This window comes from Cottoperca gobio, chromosome 11 (assembly GCF_900634415.1).
Source record: "Cottoperca gobio chromosome 11, fCotGob3.1, whole genome shotgun sequence".
NCBI classification, from domain to species: Eukaryota; Metazoa; Chordata; class Actinopteri; order Perciformes; family Bovichtidae; genus Cottoperca; species Cottoperca gobio.
Genome location: NC_041365.1, coordinates 21,811,832 through 21,836,549, shown reverse-complemented (window position 1 = coordinate 21,836,549; position 24,718 = coordinate 21,811,832). Strand labels below are relative to the sequence as shown.

General features: G+C 41.2%; 1 protein-coding gene across 2 annotated transcripts; it reads right to left on the bottom strand.

Moving 5' to 3' along the window:
• Window positions 1–840: 840 nt before the first annotated feature.
• On the bottom strand, window positions 841–16,824 carry lrrc3b (leucine rich repeat containing 3B). Of its 2 annotated transcripts, XR_003833011.1 has the most exons (3): window positions 16,687–16,824; window positions 4,313–5,643; window positions 841–3,338 (listed from the first exon to the last, which is right to left on the bottom strand). XR_003833011.1 is itself a non-coding variant. In XM_029443089.1 (2 exons), the coding sequence occupies exon 2, from the start codon at window positions 5,503–5,505 to the stop codon at window positions 4,723–4,725; it is 783 nt and encodes a 260-aa protein (XP_029298949.1). In that variant the 5' UTR covers window positions 5,506–5,643; window positions 16,687–16,824; the 3' UTR covers window positions 841–4,722. The 2 variants fall into 2 exon arrangements, 1 of the variants encoding a protein (XP_029298949.1); XM_029443089.1 differs by having other exon boundaries at window positions 841–5,643.
• Window positions 16,825–24,718: the final 7,894 nt, after the last annotated feature.

The following is a 24,718-nucleotide window of genomic DNA, read 5'->3' as shown; positions in this document are numbered from 1 at the left end:
TTGTTTATTTGTCACTTTAATATTTGTTTATTTGTCACTTTGATATTTGTTTATTTGTCACTTTGATATTTGTTTATTTGTCACTTTAATATTGTTTATTCGTCACTTTAATATTTGATTATTTGTCACTTTAATATTTGTTTATTTGTCACTTTAATATTTGTTTATTTGTCACTTTGATATTTGTTTATTTGTCACTTTGATATTTGTTTATTCGTCACTTTAATATTTGTTTATTTGTCACTTTAATATTTGTTTATTCGTCACTTTGATATTTGTTTATTTGTCACTTTGATATTTGTTTATTCGTCACTTTAATATTTGTTTATCACTTTAATGTTGTTTATTTATCACTTTAATTCTTATTTATCATTTAAATATTTGTTTATAATTTTAATGTTTGTTTATCACTTTAATTATTATTTATATCGTCTTCATTGAATCTGATGAGCATCGTCACTATCAGCACGTTTTATTTATGACTTTGCGTTTAGAGTTTTCTGTCGTATGAGACGATATCTGAGCTGCAGTCTCATTCTTTAACAAAAGTCTGCAATCCATGAACAATGAATCTGTGAGTGAAATGTGACCTTTATGTGACCTTTATGTGACCTTTATGTGACCTCTGAGGAACTTAATATCTCCCCCATGGATTAGAGTGTTGTCTTCATAGTGTTGCTGAAGAATAGATATTTAGGAAGGTGTTTTTGGAAACTCTGTAAAACAAAAGGCGTCTGAAAAAGTGTTTGACAGAAAGGTCACGATCACATTCCTGTAATGTAAAACTCACTTCCTGCCCAAAGCTGTGTTTAAATCACAAGAGAGAACAAACAAACCAAGGACCAATGCACACCTCCTTTATTTAACCTTCTGTCGGCTCTGTGAAGCCGTTACAACACAATCGTGATGGTCAGCGCGAACATCTTCATCCTCTCGTGAGTCTGCTTCGCACCCTGCCTGCACGGAGAACTGGGATATGATACAGGACGGTTGAGCTCTTTACATCAGCATGGTTCATTCAGTGTCTTTTTTTTCTAACTTGCAAAATGAAATCTACAAATCCACAGAACTAAACTAAGAGAGGCGTATGTGTTCAGAACAAAGACCAGAGGTGGAGAAAGAAGAGGTGAATAAAAAAGTAAATCAAAAGGTGAGAGAAGTATTCAGGCACTTAGAAATACTCTCGGGTCCTTGGCTACACTGTGCTTCTTCACTTTGTACATGCATCTCATAGCCGGTCCTGATCCTGTCATGAGGAGTATGAGGTCGCCTCTACAAGACAAGGCTAAGGGCTTCAGCACATTCAAGAACAACTAATTAAAGGGATTTCAAGTGTTTCACACAACATCAACGTTCCTATGTACATGTTCTCTACCTACATACTCATTGCATATCCCCTAACACGTCATTTTAACAACCATTATTGTACAAATTCTGTGACAAACAATTAAAACATGAACTGAAATGTATCACAAGATATCAGCAACACCCAGGATCGTGTCACCAGTCGACATTTCTTTAGGTTATAATTTAAAGTAGTGATGAAATTAGTTCTTTTTTTTTTGTGGTGAAAATCTAATTTCCTCCATTTGAGAAAATGAACGTTGTCGTCACCCACTGCTGGAACGTCACTGTACACGGTGCTGTTAAAGGGGAATGATGCATGCACTGGCAGCTCGGCTTGAATGAGGGATGTTTGTGTGAGATGATCGTATCGTCTCCACGCTGAGAGAACTGTCCTCCCCTTCAAAGGGCCCGCGAAGAATGAGATCGAGTGAAAGGCAAACGGTAACAATTAACAGTAAACAGCATCGACTCTAAAGGACTGGAGTAACAACAAAACACCAACAAGAGGAGTCCACTGAAACCGACATTTAGTCTTGTGCTTTCTTCTGATCAGTACAGATTTACAAAGACGGACTCTGATTGACAACAGCTAACTAAAGACGACAGGAACAGACTTCACAAACTGAAGGAAGAAATGTACAGTACAACACAGCCTGTTCCCAGAAACCTTAGATTTCAAAACATCGAATAAGACACAAAGTTCTTTGACAAAATAATCTTAACTCACTTACTCGCTGTGTCGGCCACGTGCCTTCATCCTCAGAGGGAGTTTGCTCAGCTGTCACAGAGAGAGGTGAGTTTTTAAGGAACACGTGATAACAAGGCAAAGATAAGAAGCTCAGGGAAGTTTTAACGTCTTGTTTTCTACAAAACACTTGGTTACTGTTCGGGAAGGTTCGTGGTTATGGTAAATAAGCTACGGTTGAGGTGTGTTTGACGTTGGGGGATGAAAACACTTGGTTGAGATTCGGGGGACATGTTGTACCGGTAAATGAAAAGGTGAACGTGACGTCCACACCTTTACTTTCCAATGGGGTCCTAAGCTCCAGGGGATCGGGCTGGTTCAAAGAAGCTTTCTGGTGCGGGAGGTTCTTGATCTCGACGAACTCCTGGACGATGACTTTGACTTCCTTCACAGTCGATTGTTTTGGATGTTGATGTGTTTTGTCCTAAATCCTTGTTGTTTAGCCAAAGAAGCGTTTGATCCACGAGGGTCCGCTCTTAAAAAGTGTGTTTTGTGCTGACTTGACTTGAATACTCTTGTGGTCCACATTAATTCAGCAGCGTCTGTCCTGGTCTTATGTTGGGAGTCTCATGATCGTCTCGTTAGTATAATAGGAACAAGTCTTGTCACATGATCGATGTTCCAGAACACTTTGCCAGCTCCATGAGGACTGAGCGAACTCCATCTGCTGATGACGACTACAGATTAGGACAAAATCTCTGGAAGAAGATCGTAATTGAACCGCGAGTTAAGATTATTTTGTAGAAACAAACTCAAGAACAGTTACACTTTGGGGCCCCTTTTAAAAAAATGCTATCTACTTTTTCTTCATCCTTAACATTCAAGATCTTCAATTACAGTTCTTCACCGAGCATTTACTCTTCCTGATAATTCAGATAGAATTCAAAACCAATGGATTCATACTGGACACCATTTGCTTTCAGCTAACCGCACCAAGTTTGATAATGTTTTAAGGCATAAATATACTAGAAATAAAATTCAAAATGCATGTGTGCAAACACGCAGACTGGAAAACAAAACAATGCTCGCACATCTGGAACTCACTGACATGTAGCGGAAGGGATTCTGCACAAGGCTTCGGATAAACTGTTCAGCTGCAATGGGAAAGAATCAACCTTTGGAACAGGACATGCAAATGACATCATCACCTGTAACCCAACAGTGATGTCACGGTGTCCCCCGGCGAGTGGAGGTTGTGCAGTTCAGCTGGAGTTTGGAATGACTTTAGATTGTAAGACGACGCTTTCTGTGTGACGAGAGAAGGGAGGATCTGAAATGTTGTACCGACACATAGCACCATAAACTAAACTCAGAAGACGTGTAACGTTCTGCCTCCAAAACAAGAACACACACACGTTTAAATTCAATATGTTAAAATAGATTTTAAACATGCGACCCTGTGCGGAGGCTTTCTGTACGATTGAGTCTTTGGGAATATTTTAAACAATTACATAAATTCTTCTCTTGATAAACGTAACGTTCATTTTGACAGGAAGGCAGATAAACGAATCTTATATAAATAATTATTCATCTTTGTTTGCTGCAAAATTAAAGTTTAAATGTAATCACTGAAATATTTCTGTCTTTGTATCGTCACAGAATACATCTTATCTTGAATGTATTTAAACGTATCTTTGTAAGAACTGAAATCAGCAGCGTTCCAGAGAATCACTTCATAATGCCAACAAAAACGTTGCATCAGATCATCTGGAAATAATTCACGCTGAGCAATCAGGAAAAGAAAAGTATGAAACGTACAAACTGACAGATTAAATTAAAATGATGAGATAGTAAGTCAACATTCTGCGGATCGAGCTTCTTACGTGACAATGTTATTGTATTTTTTGCTTTTATTTAGTGCGCTACTTCACTTACTATTATTACTTCATTAAAGTTAAAGCCTACAGTTGTAAAAAATACTTAGTTTTGTGTTACTTTACAAGAAAAGCTACAATTTCGACTTACTATCTCTTAACTTTGACTTAAAGGTACTTCATCATTTATAATAAAGTAATATTTCACATTTCTTTTATTTTTTATCATTATTTTCTTGGCAGAAATGAGCGTCCATATGTTCTGCGCCACATGGTTTACTAAATGTAAAATCTGTTTACATTTTGATTTGTCTGAATGGAACATCTGCTCATATCTGAGGCTTTAAAATATTACACAGATAATAATCTCCATAAGCAGGCAGCGAATACAAATACTTTAACTTACGTTTGATTTGAAGCGTTATGAAAGAAGTCAGTCTGATCTTTGAGATGTCAGAATGACGGCTTTTGGAAGTGAAGTTTAGGGATCACGTTTTACAAATGTTCTTTTTTTTCTTTATCAGATACTCCAAATTTTCTTTAAAAACAAAAGAAGCCATTATCATGTCAACGTTTAAACCTGAGATAAAAAAATTCTAAGCTCCATAAGCACGTTTCTGTAGAAAAGACGATGTTGGCGTTGGACTCTCAGACTCTGCGGCCTCCCTTCTCCTCTCGGTCGTGAACAAACCCTGGTACGAACAACAGAAGTTCCCAAAATACAAAGATCTCTCGGCAGACTTGATGCTCACATCACTTAGAAGTTTGAAATAGTAAACACTGTAAACGTCCTGTGACAATAGCTTTTGGTGTACGTCAGACGACGGTGCTGATATCGTCAGCCTCGTCGGGTTTCTTGGGCTTGCTGGGGAGAGACTTGAGGTACTCCAGGTGGCGCCGGGCGTCCTCCTGGTTCTGCCGGACATAATACACAACATATGAAATGACCATGGCAAACCAGCCGAACATGGTGACCAGCATAGCGTAGTCTGTGGTCCTTTTGGCCAGGTTACAGAGGTCCGTGTCCACCGCTAAGAAAGGTCGACCCTCCTGGTCACGAAGCTCCGAGCTCCTGCAGAGGACCCGGGCGGCGGCCTCGTGGTTGTGGGCCATCCCGCCGATGGCCTGCTGCAGGGCGCAGTCACAATGCCAGGGGTTATCGTCCACAATGACGCGGGCCTTGAGCCGAGCGAAGGCATCCTTGTGTACGCTAGTGATGCGGTTGTGGGAGAGGTCCAGCACCTGCAGCGTCGCCTCTATGCCGCTGAAGGCTCCTTCCCCTAAGGTCTCCACCGCGTTGTACGAAAGGTTGAGCTCCCTCAGAAGCCTGAGTCCGTGGAAGGCTTGATCTGGCACGGTGCCTATCTGGTTGTGGTCCAGCCTGAGCAGGACGGTGTCCACCGGGAGGCTGGGGGGGATCTCTTTGAGGCGGGACTGACTGCAGGTCACGTTGAGGCCGTGGAGGTGCAGGTCACGTTGGCAGATGCAGCCCTTTGGACACATGCTGGCCGAGGGGAAGCACAGGGCCATGAGGACAAGGCTCTGGAGGAGCAGGCACATGGGGATGGAGCGCGACAGCCACAAGTCCAGCAAAGTCATACTGACCGGCCGTCAGCAGCATCCCGCCGGGCGCCACAACACCGCCTCTGGTCCCTTACACACATCGCATCGTGGCGACTGGTCCTCACTGTCTGCCCACTGGAGATACTGGAGTGTGAACAGATGCTATCATGCTGCCTGAAATAAGATCAAACACAAAGACAGGGTGAAGAAATCATATTTATATTGTTTGAATTCTGATTCTCGTGTTCGTCGTTTTAGAAAGATTTCCCCGATCCTGATTCAATTATATATATAATTATATATATATATATATAATATATATATATATATATATATATATATATATATATATATATCAAGATATTTAGTGACACATTCATATATATATAATGGTGTTCCCATGTGGGCCAGGTTCTTGGCAGACAGACTTAGACTACGATTGGTCTGCATTACAATGAATGAAGCAACTTCACATGTGCTACAGCTGATAACAGCTTTCCTTTCATAGTTTCTTTAACAAGTGGACATTTCTGACATCTGTTATTCCCAAAGCAAACATCTGTCTTCATAACCAAAACCTTCTGCAGGGTTGAGCCTGTAGATCTCAGGACATCCTCAGGTTCACTTTCATTTTAGGATAAAAGGTTCGTTAACTTTAGTTCACACCTGAACACAGACGTGTACAATAACACGTCAGGGCTGTTATCCTGGGTCTGATCGGACTCGTGCTCGTGTTGCTGCGTCTTGGGTTTCAAAGTGAGTCTCTGCACGTTTACAGAACGCTTCAGTGTTCACATCATGAGGGAAGAAGCTCACACACACACACACACAGTATATGATGTTTGCATGCTACGTGGTATCTGACGAGCTGCTTTATTTAACGACAGCAGCTTCAGAGTTTGATGCAGAATTACAAACTTCAGCTGAATTTAAACTTTACACATGTTTGTATCGTTGTAATGTAGGAACCATGTTACCCTGCGTGTTCCTCACACCTGCTGGATGAAGCAACATGAGATGTTTCGCGGAGGGAAGCTGAACCGATAAAGAGTTAACGATGTAACTCACACAGAACCTCAGGAACACAAAGGTTCCAGCTGCTGCTGCGCTCGCAGGTTTGTAATGTAAAGAATCAAACAAAAGGTGACTCACATCATCCACACTGATCTCTATTGTTGGAGCGTCTCACACAAAGACAGCGTCCTTCATGCTGCACACACACGCTGTGTATTCAGAACACACACGGACCCAACAGGAGAAACTGCTTTAGATTTCATTTGAGTAACGTGGAGGAAAGATGAGACCTTGAGATGGTTGTGCTACATACAGCCTGCTGCTTCTCTCCACACACTCCTGCAGACATCTTCTCTGTCCGGCTCGAGACACACAACAACCGAGAGGCGAGAGGCGAGAGATGGCCGGCTCTCTGGTAGCTCCAGACTCACGTCAAGCTGTTTGTCCAGCTGCTGCTGCGCCACCTGTTGCTTTGTGCTGGATCCATTAAAGCTGCTGATTCTGACGCGTCCTCGTTATTACCGTTGATTAAAACCATCTCGTAAATGACCTACTGGTTTATTCATCATGAAGAGTCCCAGGAAACACAAGCTGTAAGTGGATCCACGGGGAGCAGGACTATCTTACAACACGATTAAAATATTATGATCGCTAATAATAATAATAATAACAATAATAATAATAATAACAATAACAATAACAATAACAATAATAATAATAATAATAATAATAACAATAATAATAATAATAATAATAATAATAATAATAATAATAATAATAATAATAATAACAATAATAATAATAATAATAATAATAATAATAATAATAATAATAATAATAATAATAATAATAATAATAATGGAAGCTCATATTGCTTTGTTGTTGTTGTTTCTGATCGTACGAGGAAACGCTGCAGAATCTCTTTACTGCATTTAAAATACTGGAATAATCTTAAACGTTTTCCACTCCGGCTGCAGACTCAGTTTCACCAGGAAGCGGGGGGCCAGGGTCGTGAAGCAGACATCGGTCACTTCATGTTTTGCAGGTTTTTGGTCATAAACCAAGTATTGGACAAATATACATTTCAAAATAAAAGGTCTGAGGATGGATTACAATGCATCCTGAGGCGAACACTGTTGTGTTATGTGTTTCATTATGGGATGTAATAACATGTGTTCTGTAATAGGTTTTATTAGTACATAATTGTAGGTTTTACTCAGTATAATGGTTTGTATTATGAATATATATATATGAATGTGTAATAATCAATTATAAATCCATGTAAGTGGGAGAGGACAGCCTTAGCAAACATTTGGGAAAAGGCCGAATAAGCAGCGTTAGTGGGGCGAGAGTGTAAAGAGAGTCTCCCAGTTCAAGCTCGTGAAGAAGGAAGATGTACGAGGCCCTTCATGTGATAAGGATGAGACGAACAGGCCGGCGCCGGCTAACTGCAGAGCTAACTGGAGAAGAGACCCAGAGATACACCAAAGGGACAGAACAGGCAAATGAGTCAGAGGGCGTAGGTCAGAACATGTCAGGTTGATTCACCAGACTCAACACACACTGGAACATTTCATGGCCGCCCCTTAGCTTTCACCGTGTGAGCTGAGGGGTAAAGAGGGAGCAGCTGGCTGGGTGCTCAGAGTTTGTTACGTACGTGTGTAATAAACTCCACTTGTATCTAACTTTGGACTTCTCCAGTGATCTTCTCTTCTCAGATGGAGATCTTCGTTTTTCTGACGAAGCATTACGTTAAAGAGACCGAGTTATACGAGATGTGCAGAAGTTTAAATAAGTTCAAGTAAATATTAGTGGAGTCCAGTCTTCTTCACTGGCCCAGAGGACAATAACACGAGTGTCTGTGCACCATTACAAGACAATTCATCTGATACTTGAGATGTTTCACCCAAAACAAGGCGTAGCTTTGGTTTTAACATGGGGGAGGGGGGGGGGACGGGACATATCACATGGTTGTGTGCTGGTCGCACGGACCTCATCCCAAATGTTCTCTAACTAACTGGCCCCCTTTGAGTTGTAGTTGAATACCTCTGCTCTATATGAAAGTGGATCAGCTGCTCTTCTAAGTAAACAGTATCGGTAATACCGGCCCTGTATTTACTTGGTATCGGATCGATACCAAATGTTGCAGTATCGCCGACCCCTACTACCTGTACGAAAAATGTCGAAGGTTTTTGCGACGGGGGGTTGCTGGTGCGTAGTTCACTCCACTCCTTTCCTCCGCTCTGCCTCTGACTGTAGGTGTGTGTGTGCGTCGCAGGGTTCTGTTGGGGGAATATATATGGATATTTGTTTAACGGTGCACGATCTACCCGCACTACACTCGCGATCGACCTTTTGGGCACCCCTGTCTTAGACTGTCGACATGTCGTGTGATCCTGCAGCACATGGAGGCGTCGACCTTCTCGCCTCTTCTGTGTCTTTGGTTTGGAGAAGTGACCTCTCTAAATGTGCATGTGGACTTTCTGCACATTCAAAAACATATCCCACTTATCTTTCTCTGAGAATAATATTTACCTGCTCTATATTAGATTACATCTCCAATGGTCAACTCTACAATATCGATCTGAAGATATTTGATCAAAGACATTGTGATGTTTAAAGTGAAGGAGCCTCTAACTGCACACTAACTGTAATATCAATATCAACCTTCTTCTCCTTCTTCTTCCTCTTCCTCTCCTTCTTCCTCTCCTTCCTCTTCCTCTTCCTCCTCTCCTTCTTCTCCTTCTTTCTCTCCTTCTTCTTCCTCTTCCTCTCCTTCTTCTTCCTCTTCCTCTCCTTCTTCTTCCTCTTCCTCTCCTTCTTCTTCCTCTCCTTCTTCTCCTCTTCCTCTCCTTCTTCTTCTTCTCCTCTTCCTCTCCTTCTTCCTCTTCTTCTTCTTCTTCTTCTTCCTCTCCTTCTTCTTCTCCTCTTCCTCTCCTTCTTCCTCTTCTTCTGATCAAAGACATTGTGATGTTTAAAGTGAAGGAGCCTCTAACTGCACACTAACTGTAATATCAATATCAACCATCGCAGCTTCTCCTAACGCTTCAAATCTCACATTTACTTTTATTGCAATAAAATAATTTGGTACAAACAATACGTTTAAATGTGTTTGTAATTATTATCATTTTGTAATTTATACATCCCGAAAAAACTGCTTCTCATTATTATTCTCCTTCTCCTCCTTCTTATTATTATTCTCCTTCTTCTCCTTCTTCTCCTCCTTCTTATTATTCTCCTTCTTCTCCTTCTTCTCCTCCTCTTATTATTCTCCTTCTTCTCCTTCTCCTCCTCCTTCTTCTTATTATTCTCCTTCTTCTTCTCCTTCTTCTCCTCTCCTTCTTATTATTCTCCTTCTTCTCCTCCTTAGTATTCTCCTTCTTCTCCTTCTCCTTCTTATTATTCTCCTTCTTCTCCTTCTTCTCCTCCTTCTTATTATTCTCCTTCTTCTCCTTCTTCTCCTCCTTCTTATTATTCTCCTTCTTCTTCTTCTTCTCTCCTTCTTATTTTCTCCTTCTTCTTCCTTCTTCTCCTCCTTCTTATTATCTCCTTCTTCTCCTTCTCCTCCTCCTTCTTCCGTCTTATTAGTCTCCTTCTTCTCCTTGCTTCTCCTCCTTCTTCTTTCTCTCTTCTCCTCCTTCCTTCCTCTTCTCTTCCTTATTCTCCTCTTCTCCTTCCTCCTCCTTCTTTCTATCTCCTCCTTCTCTCTTCCCTCCTACTTTTTCTTCCTTCCTCCTCCTCTCCTCCTTCTGTATTCCTCCTCCTTCTCTTCCTCTTCCTCCTCCTTATTTCCTCTTCCTCTCTTCCTCCTCGTCTTTCCTCCTCCTCTCTTTTTTCCTTCCTTCTTCCTCCTTCTCTTCTCTTCTCCTCCCTTCTTCCTTCCTCTTCTTCCGTACTCCTCTTCCTCTCTTCTTCGCCTTCCTTCCCCTCCTCCTTCTCTCTCACCTCTTTTCTGCCCGCCGTGCGTGCGCCCTTCTCCTCCTCCTCCTCCTTCCTCCTTCTCCTACTTACTCTCCTCCTTCTCTCCTCTTTCTCCTCCTTCTTTTCTTCTCCTTCTTCTTTCTCCTCTCTCCTCCTCCTTTCTTCTCACTCCTCTCCTCCTTCTTCCTCCTCTTCTTCTCCTCCTTCTTATTCTCCCTCTCCTGTTTCCTCCTCCTTCTTATCTCCTCCTTCTTCCTCTCCTCTCCTTCGTATTCCTCCTTCTCCTCCTTCTTGCTCCCTCTCTCCTCCTTCTTCGTCCTTCCTCCTTCTCTTCTCCTTTCTTCTTCCTCCTCCTTCTTTTATCTCCTCTTCATCTTCTTCCTCCTCCTTCTTATCTCTTCTCCTAATCTCCTCTTCATTCTTCATCCCGTCCCTGCTCTTCCTCCTTCTTCTCCTCTCCTCCGTTCTCTCCATCTCCTGCTCTCCTCTCTCCTTCTTCTCCTCCTCTCTTCTTCTCCTTCTCTCATCTTCTCTCTTCTCCTTATTCTCTCTCCTTCTCTCTCTCTTCTCCTTCTTCTCCTTCTTCTCCTTCTCCTTCTTCTCCTTCTCTCTCCTTCTCTCTTCTTCTCTCTTCTCCTTCTTCTCTCTCCTTCTCTCCCCTTCTTCTCTTTTTCTTCTTCCTTTTCCTCTCTTCCTTCCTCTTCTCCTCCCTTCCCTCTCCCCTCCTTCGCGTCTCCTCACTCCTCTTCTTCCTCTCCTTCTCCGTCTCTTTCCTTGCTCTCTTCCTCGCTTCCTTCTCTCCTCTCTCTCCCTCTCCTCGTCTCCCCTTCTCTTCTCTCTCTCCTCTCCTCTGTCCTCTCCTCCTCTCCTTCTTCTTCGTTTCTCTCCTCTCGCTTCTTCCCTGTCCTCTTCCTCTTCGTTCTCTTCCTCTTCCTCTTCTTCCTCTTCCGCCTGGCGCTCTTCTTCTCTCCTTCTTCTCTTGCTTGCTTCTTCTCTTCCTCTTCCTACTTCCTCCTTCCTCCCCTCTCTTTCTCCTCTCCTCTCCTTCTCTTCCTCCTCTTCCTCTTCCTCCTTCCTCTTCTCCTTCCCTCTCCTCCTCTTTCTCCTCTCTTCTCTCCGTCCTTCTCTCCTCTTCCTCTCCTTCTCTTCCTCCTTCCTCCTTCTCTCCTCTTCCTCCTGCCTTCTTCTTCTTCTCCCTCTTCTCTTCTTTTCTTCCTTTTTCTTCCTCCTCTCCCCTCGTCAGACGAGGGAAAGAGGGGGCGGGCAAACAGAAAGAGAGGAGCAGAGGAAGCTCTTCGTTCTCAAGCTTCTCTGGGTGCCTATCCTCTCCTTCTCGCCTTCCGGAATTAGTTCTTCTCTCCCTTCTCTTTTTCTTCTATCCTTCTCTCTCTTTTTCCTTCTCTCTTCTTCCTCTTCTCCTTCTTCTCTTCTCCTTCTCCTTCTTCCTCTTTTCTTCTCCTTCTCCTCCTTCTCCTTCTTCTTCTCCTCTCCTTCTCTTCCCGTTTTATGACAAATTACAATCATTGCTTTTCACGAAGTCGTGTTCTAGTGGTTCTTCAAAATAGAAGTCCTCTGCTACTTTCATGATTTTACTGGAGGGGGGGGACAAATGCAAATCCCCCCCGCAACCTACGTCTATGACTCCACAATAAGTGTCAACCTTATGGTGGTACTAGAGTAAAAGTCACCGTAGTCATTAGGATTCATCTTCAGGGCAGCATAGATGTGTTCAAATGTCAGAGAAATCTATCCGATATTTCAGTCCGGACCAAAGTGAAACCTTTCCCCCCCCCCCGGAGCCGCGCAGCCAGCGACACGAGATTGAGCTGTCAAATGGAATTTGGAGCCATTAGCTAGAGGGCCTTTAAATGATATGAATATGTTCCTGTGTGAAGTCTCACTTCTGCTATATGATCCTAAAGTTATCTTAGATTTAATATTCCTATAAAAAGGTTTAAAGATATTCTAGATATTACGTACCGTTAACAAATCTCAAGAAAAGACTTCTGACAAGTGTTTCAGAGCCGGATTCATCTTCTGCCTGCGAGCTCCACACGTAGCGTCATCACCACGAACACACACTCGCCACAGCAGCAAAGTGGAGTCACTGATGTCGTGTCCACATATCCTACGATAAGCTGATGACGTCAACATGATTGAAGTTGTCAATATATCGTAGGATAAATCGATAACGTAAAATGATCAAGATTGTGTCCGCATAACGTGCAATAAAGTTAAATTGATCAAGGTTGTGTCCATATATCGTACGATATTTCAATAACGTAGTTAGCGTGACCGTTAAGCGGCGTTAACAGTTATTGTCAGTTTCTTTTATCCAGAATCGCCTTGTTGTCATAACGTTTCCTAAAAATGCTTTTATGAATATTTTAAAGTTATATTTTCATTTTGGAACAAAACAAATGAGTGTTTTGTGTTGTTGTGTACTTCCTGTGTGTACTGCTGTGTGTACTTCCTGTGTGTACTTCCTGTGTGTACTTCCTGTGTGTACTGCTGTGTGTACTTCCTGTGTGTACTTCCTGTGTGTACTTCCTGTGTGTACTTCCTGTGTGTACGTCCTGTGTGTACTTCCTGTGTGTACTTCCTGTGTGTGTACTTCCTGTGTGTACTTCCTGTGTGTACTTCCTGTGTGTACTTCCTGTGTGTACTTCCTGTGTGTACTTCCTGTGTGTACTGCTGTGGACAGGAAGACTTCAAAGTGTGATGACATCCTCAACCTCTTTTCCATCATTCGATATTAAACATTTAAGAGAAGAGCTTCTCTCTCCTCCTCTTCCTCGCGAGGCACAATTCAATGTAACCTGCTGACCTGCAGGCTCCCCCCCCCATCTCGTCTCAGCTGCGGGGCGAACACTTCTCCCGTACTTAAAACTATCAACTTATCTGAAATTCTCCATCTTGCATCTTTGGTTAAGCCCCACAGTGAACAGAGCGAGTTACGAGTGGACTCCTCACACAGAGGGATTCGTATAATACTCCTTTTTGAAAGGTAGGAAGAAATTGGTTCCTACACAGAGTGTCAAGCAGAGTGCAGCGGAAACGTCTTTTACAGCGAAGCCTACGCACAAGTTCAATTGTTCTTCCAGTATTTCAAGGATTCTTGGCCTGAGCTATGAAACCTCCCACTCCCATCACATTAAGGTGCCTAATGATTCAAGGCTGACATGGGAAAACAAATGAAATGTCCCGTTCACAGAGACACAACAATGTTGCTGAGTGTAATTAAAAAAGCTATCGAGGGATTTCAGAACTCAACTTACTCACTTTAACATTTTAATTGTTTTTACTGGATTCTCTGCGAGATAGACTTATAAATGTTAGAGACAGGTGGAGGTGTGTCCGCTGGGACTCCTGCACACGCGCTACATTAGAATATAGAATATTACAGACGTACGGGCACGGTTGGAAAAACTGGTCATCCGTCAGCGCTGGTTTGTTGAGTTGCAGAACAAAACAAGTCATTTTTAGTTTCTGAGCTCAACTTAGATTTTAGAAGTCGAGGGTGTTCAGACTCAACATTAAAATGTCTAAAAACAATTTCAAACCTACAATCTGTGCGTGTAACGGCGTCGTCTCCCCTCTGAGCAGCGTCAGCGTTGTGTTTGTAGCCAGAAGCTTCATAAACTGTTTCTCCAGTTTTAAGACACTTTGTACATCCTGGTGTTTTTAACTCTATATTAGAAGGATGAAGGATTTCAGTCCTGAACGTCTGGATCTGAAGTTCTCAGAGAAACAAGCTGAGCTAGCGTTAGCCGTTAGCTCGTAGCCGCTCCGTCCTGCTTCCATCGAGGAAAAACTGATTTTTAACGTGAAACTTCTTTATTCGTGGATTCAGGATTCGGCTCCCGGTAAAAAGATCCTGAACGATGAAAGTCATCTAATCGTGACAAGCTGCAGTGACAAACTCCCATGAGCCTCTACTACGCTGTCTTTTGAGAGCCCCCGAGTGGCATTATGTGTTTTGTACTTTTAAAGCTTGAAATGTCAAACTGTTAGTTTGACATTGAGCTGCATTGGAAAACTGGAACTCTACATCATCTGTTGCACAACATTGGAACACGATTCATGTGCAGCATCACTTCATGTCTCTGGTAATCGCTGGTACTGCTTTTAAAAGGAGGGAAAAATAGGATGCAATCAGGATGTCTGAGCTTCTTCTGAGAAGGAGGACCCGGGGCCGGGCTCGCACAGCTGACAGATCACAAGCTCCAAAACCTCACAGCAAAACGGCTTCAATGATATTCAAGGTGCGACGGTGAAAGGTCAGATCACCTCGCCTGGGAGGGTGAGGGATTACATTCTGTGTGTGAGCCAACAGGTGATTTAAGGGGCTTAATGTTATTAAGGTTAAAATGTTTAACTGCCAGCACAGATTTGTTATTTATAAATACTTTTACCAATCAACCCATATGTTGTCTTTAAAGCTGAGGAGCCCTTTAGTGTCTTTCAGCTCTGCTTTGGTTTTACTGTTTCACCAGCAGCAGAGTTCATCGGTTAAAGAAAACTCAACAACATTGTTCTCCTTGACTAAGAGGATGCCGAGACGGCACCGACGTCAGTAAACACGAACTGTGACTTATAAAATAAAAAGGTTTTACGACACGTATGTATTTGTGGAAATTGGAGCCATGTTTAGATCTTTTTGCCACAATTCTCAGAATAATAAATTCATCAATTCCCAAGTGAATCCTAGAGATGCGTGTTGGCAGATAAAGATGAAACGATTAGTTGATTCATATGTGCAAATATTTTGATATTTGATTCATTATTTAAACTTCTTCTGGTTTTTGCTCAATTGCGAGGATTTTCTGCTTTTCCTGGGTCGGTTGTAAATCATATATCTTTGAGTTTTCGAAGTTTGAGAGACAAAATAAGACATCTGACAGTGAAAATAATCCTGGACACAAAGTCTCCTCATCTTCATATAATCCATTTAGCATTACATGCTAATCCACAAACTGTATCAGAGGTAAAGTATGTCAGCACACAGATTTAACCTCTTCAGTTCGGCCTCTACACAAGCAAAATCACTGGCTATTCATTTTAATTTCGGCATTTGGAAGTGGTTATTCCAACAATGTTCTCCCACCAGGGTCCATAGAGAAATGAGCCATTTCTAAAAATGATTGATAGCCTTGGATCTGAATACCAATTGACATTCAGGCTTCAAATCAAAGATGAAGGGGAATCCATGAGTGTTGTGATGTTTACCTCGACCCCCAGGAGTCTGGTTGCCACCTTCACAATGTGGCTGCATTGAATAACCAAATATGAATCAACAGAGCCCCTCTGACCAGGGTGCCCCCCAGGTCTGCAGGGGACAGCTGTTGCCTCACATGAGGAAGACCTTCCTGCCTTGAACACAACTATGGAATTGCCGCATGCATTTGATGTGAAGCTATCATATGACAGACATGGCTTTGCAAACACAGCCTGTTGTGTCTATGACCTGAGCAAACAGCAGCAGTTTACGCAACAATTAGCTTCACAAACAGACCAAATGTTATCAGAGATTCCAGTGTAATAAAACTCAACTGTGGCCCCGACTCGCCTCATAAATGCAAAGAACGTCACGCAAAACTCCTTTTAATAATTTGCCATTTTAATATATCCGTCTTTACTGACAAGCAACAGTTGGATTTCTAGCTAAATAAAACGCAGATTCTGAATCCATAGGCCCCACATTAAATGTCGGCATACACCAGAAACACAAAGCAACAATTATTTTAATAGAATTTTAACTTTTATATATAGTTCGCATTGGTCGCTACCGCCCTCCGCGGAGCATTTTATTAGGAAAAGATCGCAATAAACAGCAGGACAAGCAGGAATAAAGTTGGAATTTTGCAAAGAATAATGAGCCGATTGTGACTTCTTTATATGCCGAATAAATGCATGGCTTTTAAACATTTGAAATCCTCGTTTTATTTTATTTTATATCTTGTGTCATTTTGGTAACAATCAAAGAAACATTAAATTGTTTTTTTTTAATGGCGTCTGGCAGGACTTTCCCTGTGAAAACATCACGCACCAGCCTACCTGAACTGCCGACACCATATCACAGCCTAATGTTGTCTCATTATGAAGAAAAACAGAATGCAACAATGCCAAACACAAGTACACATTTATATTCATTCAATATCTACATTATAGATCAAATACATGGAAACCTGTTCCTGCATGCAGAAATGTATAAAGGCAGCCACCATAGCGGAGGACAGACAGCAGACAGGCAGATGAGCAACAGGCGACAAGTCTCCTCACCTGCAGACACAGACATCAGCTGCTGGGGGGGGAAACGTTCATCACATGAAGCCGGAGAGACAGGCTGGGAGGGCAGCCTGCCTGCTCAAGTATCCGCACACTGATGCACAAGTCGCAGTGTGAATTCGCATCTTTTACCTTTCAGTATAAAACACTGCACAGGAGTGAATGGGGAGAAAGGGAGGGGTTCTGTGTGTCAAGTCACCGGGAAAGACAACACTACTTCCGGTCCCAACTTTCAGTGTAAAGCCTAATGCAAATCGGTAGATTAATTATATAAAAAGGGAGAATTAATTGAATATGAATACAAATGTTTTTAGGTTTTGTTCTTGAGCTTCTCCTGTTATATAAAATAATAAAAAGATGTATAGTGTGTTTTCTGCCCTAAATGCATGAACATTGTTCGGCTTCTCCGCAGAGCCAGAAGAAGAGAACGTATGTATGTTTAGACATAAAAACTTATGTTAAGTTTAGAGAAACATCTTGATATCCCACCATGTGGCTCTTGATTGTAAAAGAAGATTTTAAAGCACACAAGATAATGTTTGGACGAGAGGTTGGAGCTGTGGAGGCGCGAGGCCCGGCGGGGCCAGGTGCTGTAGCTAGCTAGCTTGGTTAACATGGTGCATCCAAAATTCAAGTTTACTGTGATATTAATTAGATGCTACTTTTGGCAAAAACATGCATGAAACCAAATGAACAGCCGACTCCTTGGAGCAGAGGTGTCCAAACCTTTTCCCTTAGAGGACTAAAGCTGTACCTAATGGTAAAAGCAAACACCTTCTGTATTGTATTAAGATACAAAATGATCCCAAGTTTCCTAATTGAATTGTTTCACACTAAAACATCTTTGGGCAGCCCTGCCCTAGAATGTCTTTTAGTAAAACCAAACCCTGAACAACGCTGTGGTAACAACTTTGAAATTAGAGATTGAGACATAAACTCATCAGGAAAATGTTACTGAGGTAATAAATCAAGAGAGAAGTAGAAACATTTTCTCATAGACTTCTATACAATCTGACCAGTGGAGTCGCCCCCTGCTGGATGTTACAGAGAATGCAGGTTTACGATTGGCTTCAGTCTTCAGACCCGGAGGTGGCCCCTCGTGTAACTTTTCTTTAGCTCCATGGGACTTCTATTACAACATAATTGAATTATCTGGTTGACGAATCCTCAACAGGAGATACGACGTCGTATAAAATAGCTAACCTGCCTTTCAGATAACTCGTGGTAGCGCCCCAAAGAGATTCTCTGCTTTTATTTTGAAAGGAGAATCACCTAGTTTCCTGGTGGTGTTGTGGCTAACTGCAGCAGCTTGATGCAGCTGTGCTCTTCACCATGAATGGGAAGTCATCATTATTTGCAGGCAGGCAATATATCTTGCATGTGTGTGTGTTAATGACAATTCATTTCCAAAGGACAGTTATTGTACTGACATATATTATTATTTTTAGAAGCAGTACTGTGGGTGTGCTGCTGTTGGGGGGGGGCAGATTATTTGAAGGACCCACAGCTGCTGGTGTCATGTAACATACCAGGGATTACAGACACTGTTCATCTATACAGTATATCTAAACGCTGCATCTATGACAGACTTCTTATGATTAATATAATATAACATCTCAGCTTTCCTCTTGTAGAAGAATGTGAAACTGTGACGTGGAATATTTAAGTTATGAGTGGTATTTGCTCATGACCAGGTCACAGCACCGCACATTCCTACAAATCCAGGCCACGGCCGTCCGCCTGGCAGCCAATCATTCTTCACCCGCAGCCAAACCAAAGACATGCATACGCAGGAATACAGCTTCCAGCCAAGTGCTGTTAAATAACGTCAATCATACAGTTTTCCATAATCCACCGAGCACATGAAGATGTTTGGTGGAGCTCTGCTCTCAATAAAGTGTATAATGATCAGGGATGAGCGAGTAGACCATTATCTGTATCTGTTTAACCCAATAAATGATCTCAGACCCTCTGTCCTTACACCCTCTGTCCTTACACCCTCTGTCCTTAGACCCTCTGTCCTTAGACCCTCTGTCCTCAGACCCTCTGTCTTTAGACCATCTGTCCTTAGACCCTCTGTCCTTACACCCTCTGTCCTTAGACCCTCTGTCCTTAGACCCTCTGTCCTTAGACCATCTATCCTTAGACCCTCTGTCCTTACACCCTCTGTCCTTAGACCCTCTGTCCTTAGACCCTCTGTCTTTAGACCCTCTGTCCTTAGACCCTCGCATCGCACAAGGAAAAACTTCCTAAAGAAACCCCATAATTAAAGGGGGAACATGTTAGAAACCTCAGGGAGAGACTGAGGAGGGATCCCTCTCCCAGGACGGACAGACATGCAATAGATGTCGTGTGTACAGGATAAACAACATAGTACAAATACAACATTTGACAGAAGTGATGTTGTGTTGAAAAAGAGAAAGTTTGGATGAATCCAGGAAAATGTCAATAAGGCTTCCCGGTGTCCAGCAGGACCAGGGCAGCAGGCGCAGCCACGATTCATGATCCTGACGTAAACTTTATCAGTGGTAACCTGCCACATGAGAGACAGACACTCCGGGGATGATGCCCCGGATGATGAGTTAGTAACATACATTTACATAAATGTATACAGGATAGAGAGGGAGAAGAGAGAGGGAGAAGAAGAGAGGGAGGGGACGAGAGAGGAAGAGAGCAGGGAGGTGTCCCCCGGCAGTCTAAGCCTATAGCAGTATAACTAGGGGCTGATCCAAGGCAAGCCTGAGCCAGCCCTAACTATAAGCTTTATCAAAAAGGAAAGTCTTTAGCCTGCTCTTAAATGTGGAGAGGGTGTCTGCCTCCCGAACACAAACTGGAAGCTGGTTCCACTGGAGAGGAGCTTGATAGCTGAAGGCTCTGGCTCCCATTGTACTCTTAGAGACTCTAGGAACCACAAGTAACCCTGCAGTCTGGGAGCGTAATGCTCTAGTTGGTTTATAAGGTACTATGAGATCTTTAAGATATGCTGGAGCCTGACCATTAATTGCTTTGTAAATCAGGAGAAGGATTTTGAATTCTATTCTGTATTTTACCAGGAGCCAGTGCAGAGCAGCTAATACAGGAGTAATATGATCCCGTTTCCTTGTTCTTGTCAATACACGTGCCGCTGCATTTTGGATCAACTGAAGAGTCTTAAGCGACTTTTTGGGACAACCTGATAACAATGAGTTGCAGTAATCCAGCCTTGAAGTAACAAATGCATGGACTAGTTTCTGTTCAACCTAATAAATTATCTGTATCTATTTAACCTAATTAATAAAAACTTGAAGTTATTTTAAACCAGAAACTGATATGGGTTGATAAGAAGTTTATTTATTAGAAAAATATTTATTATAAACAGCATAAATATGCAAGAGAGAGATTGTGCTGTGCAACAGTTCAATGTTCTGTATATCCGATACGGTATATGTAAAAAAAAGTAAAATATTAAAATATTGTCTTTAATCTTATTATTGCTATAATAATTACATTTGTATTTCAAAATATTTAATAATTATATTAGGAGGATTATAATAAATAATAATAATTCGATTTTAATAAAAATAAATAAAAAAAATTGCATTATCCTTTCTCGTCCCTTCCAATTTGCTGAGGTCCCCCAGACGCTCCCTGAGGGACCCCAAATATTGCAGTGAACGTTTTTAAAACCAGACTTGCAGGATGAAATTTCTTGCTTTTTTCCTCACATAAAAAAAAACCTGCTTTTGGATTTGAAGCATAAGTTATGGCCTGTTCTTTGTTTAGTTTTATTAATACTGTGTGAAAACAATTTGTATTTGGAGCAAAGCACATGTAAGCACAACATTGTCAATAAATAAAAAGTAAAAAAATACATTTGAAATGTTTGGCTCACTTTCTCTGTAAACGCGTATTTTTAAAGTTTAGATTTTTTTTAACTAAAGTTTGTTATAAAGTAGTAAACTCCATCCATCCAGAAATAAACCCAGATGCCCAATTTGATACGCGTGTTGTCAACGTGATATTTAAACTAAGTTATTTAGCTTCTTATTGTGATTACAGCTGAAATATGTGTCATGGTTCCTCGGGTTCACATGCTGTACTCACACATCAGCTTATGTTGATGCTTGGTATTGTCTTTTAAATCCCCTGGCAACTCTGGCAATGAACTGCTCATTTATTACCACAAGTATATTTCCAAAAGGATCATTAGCACAAGATGTGTCATTATCCCGCAGTGTGAGGACCAACACCCGTCTCCACTGCGCTCCCGAGACTCTCCAGAGTGTCTCCAGGTTCTTTGAGGGACAAGACACAGAGCACTTCCATGTAACTCGCAGGAAACAAGGTCAGGGTTTGTTCCCGTCTCCAGCAGCAGGTCAGTGATCCTGCAGCCTGCAGATAATGATATGCTGCATGTGGAAGGAAAGGGAAGCACAAGAAATGCTTCGGAGGATTTTCTCTGCTCGTTATAAACAATGCTTCCTGTTCAAATGTTACTCGGTGACTTTTCATTTACAATTTTCATTAATGTTACAAATATTTACACACACAGAAGCCCAACAGAATATTTTGGCTGTGATACAGATCATTTAAATAAACGTATATATATATATATATTCAACTTTTTATTTATTGAATCATTTTGTGAATCAGTGTGCTTTGTTCTAAATACAAACAGATTTATTTTCATACAGTATAAATAAAACAGAACAAAGAAAACACCAAAAGCAAGTTTTTTATGTCAGGAAAAAAGCAAAAAATTATTAAAGTAATAATAAAATAATAATAATAATAATAATAATAATAAGTAAAAAATAAATCAAAATTCATAGAAATAATAATCATATATTAGATAAATAATGTATTAATAATAAATAAAAATGTAATTACTAATACTGGGCCTTCGGAACAATAGCAATAAAAAGGTAAAACAGAGTTTATGTTTATATTTTACAGGATTTATGCATAAAAAACAAGTTTTCTACTTTGCAATTATTGATGTGATGAAAAAACAATCAACAAAATAATAATAAGTAGAAAATAAACAAAATGTCATAGAATGAATAAGCACATTAAGGAGAGATAAATAATATATATTTTAAAGGACCTGCAGATTTAAAGGTAGATTAAAGCTGACTAACAGACAAAGAGTATTTCATAATATGTCATCATAATTCTGCCCTTCCTGATAATTCAACACATATTTATCGACTCGTTCATGAATTATTAATATATTGAATTTGGATTCAATGTTTCTTTGAACATCAACATGACCATCAGATAACGTGTTATCGAGCTGTTCTCATGCTTTCCGATAGCGGGTTAGCAGAGGCTCGTGGTCGATCCGCGCCGAGCGCCTGACGGCACAGATGGAGGGACGTCTTTCACTGGCGCTGATCAGAGACAGTATGTTCGCTTTTTATATCCGCTCAAGGAAGATAGAAAGGACAGACATCTATTTATGAATGTTTGTAAATGCATCATATTTATTCAGCTAACTTCCACATCTATGTTTGTATCTCGTGATCCATCCGTCTGCTGCTTTGATGCAGATATTTTCACAAAGACTTGCCAGATTTTCATGACATTTTTAAAGGATATTCAAGGTCACCAGAGGACGAGTTCTAATGTGCTCATTAGCATTGGATAACATTTCTTTCCTTATTTTAAAACCTAATGAAAAGTAGTGTTTTAATGACCATTGAGCTAAACATTCCACATTGCATATCACCCTCTATGAGACCTCTTATTAAATTTACATCCTACCAGGCGTAAACCTCAGGCTGAGAAATGAAGCCAAAGTGGAAGCGCTAACGAACTGCAGTTCCTCGAATGGCCACTTGAGGGTGTCTCCAGAAGCACGTTCAGTTACCCACGTTCATATTACGAAGTGGAATGAACTGTGCAGCAGGTCGAGCTTTAGACTTTATGATTTACATTCTTTGGCAGAATCGAAGATGGTATGTTCGTCTTAAATGTAGACAATAACCTTAAGATTGTATAAAGGTTTAATGTGTACATTCATCAGAGTTTTATTGTCCTCTGAACAAAAGCTTAAGCTTGGCAACGAAAGCCTTGAGATGAAAAAGAAAAGAAATGAAATATTGCAAGAGTCAAGTCAAGTCAAATATAAACATATAAAATAGAATAAGATTAAAAATAATGTATAATGATGTCATGGTTAGAAAAGTCTTTAGTTACATAAAAGCAAAGACTGAAGCAACAACATGTCTGTGAGTTTCTCTAATTAAGTCTGTTAACAGATCAATTACAAAGACAACACTGACACACACACACACACACACACACACACACACACACACACACACACACACACACACACACTGCTGATAAAGGGGCTAAATTTGGCCTGCCTTCAAACAGCAATTAAATATGAAGAAGACATGATTATCCAACCATTTCAGCCTCTGATCTCCTCATCCTGCCCTCGGGGAAGACTCTCACATTCACCCTCTGCCTGACTTCAGTGTGAGAGAATGAGAAACACCTTCTCTGTCATTTACAGTTCATTAACACTTCGCAGCACTGAAATACCGACGAATCTCCTCGTCACGTTTCCACCTGCAAGAAGAGAATAGACTTCTGTACTTAGACGCTGACAGGATGTCCGAAGGTTTAATGCACCTTATGGAGGATAATTGCATAAAGGTTGCATTGAATCAAACAGTCAAATCCCTTCACTGGAAAAAGAGAAGCGAGATAATTTCTCCTGCTTCTTATGCAAAATTATTATTATTTAACGTCAGCACATGGTGCTACCGGCAGCACATGGTGCTAACGGCAGCACATGGTGCTAACGGCGTGCGGCTAAAAGCAGAACTTGTGAACACTCTGGTAACATAACATAACGTGCATCAGTCTATATACCGTGTAGTGTGCGTTCAGCGGGACCTCCAGACTGTGATGGTTCGGCACAAATACACACCCTTCATAGTAAAGTGTATTCTACTAAGAAACGTTCTGTATGTAGCACTAACATCGGTTTAGCTTATGTAAGGCCAGTGCTTTAATTGTTTTTCTATTGTTTCTGTATGTTGCATTTACATCAGTTTGGCTTATTATAAGTTATTGTTCTGCACTTAAAGGATTGCACCTGTTTGAAGCTGATGAACCTGCAGGAGTTTTGTTTCCTCCTGATTGTTTACACTTATTTTGAGTTGCTTTGAACAAAAGCGTCAGTTTGGACGCCAAACTCAAACGGTTCGACTCTTCTGGGAACATGAATGTGCTCAAGGTCATTCGAAGCTGCAGTTTGAGGTCAAAGCAAACAGGAGGTGAACATATAACGTCTGCTCCTTGGAAGAACACATAATCAACCCATTGATTAATATAACGTCGATCAAAACAGACTTTAATTGGACGTCCCAGAATGCTTCAGTGTTCAGGCTTGTACACGGTCGCTGTAGGAGTGTGGAGCCTCTCAGCCGGATGGACAGATTCTGCCGGCGTGCAGAGCAAACTGTTTCCCCTGATGTTTGCTGTAATAACCTCTGCAGTGCATCGCCTGCACTGACAGTTGCAGCTGTAGTGGCTCTTCTCACTTCCCCAGTCCAACATTAATAACACTTGACATGGCCGCACACCATGAGCAACACACTGAGAGCTCCCACAGAGAGGTCGTGCACCATCGAGTGGCAAAGAATACTGAGCTCAGGGTTTTGTCTTTAAACGTGAAGCAAAGAACTCTATCAAGCACTAGATTGACACTCATTGACATTACACTTTAAATATCATACGACAATAACAAGATAAACTAATAATATTTGCCTTTTTAAAAGATACATTAATTGATTTCTTTCTAAAACCTTATACACTCTGTGTCACGAACCACAGAACGAAAAAACATAGGATCCAAAATACACGACTCAAAATCCCATTTACAAGAAACATACACTTGATTAAGTTTACAAGACGAACTGGCACAAGACAAGGAGACTGGACTATTTATACATGAGGTAAGGGGACACAGGTGACAACAATCAGGGGCGGGGCAGACCATCACAGAAGCTGGAAAACACACAAGGCA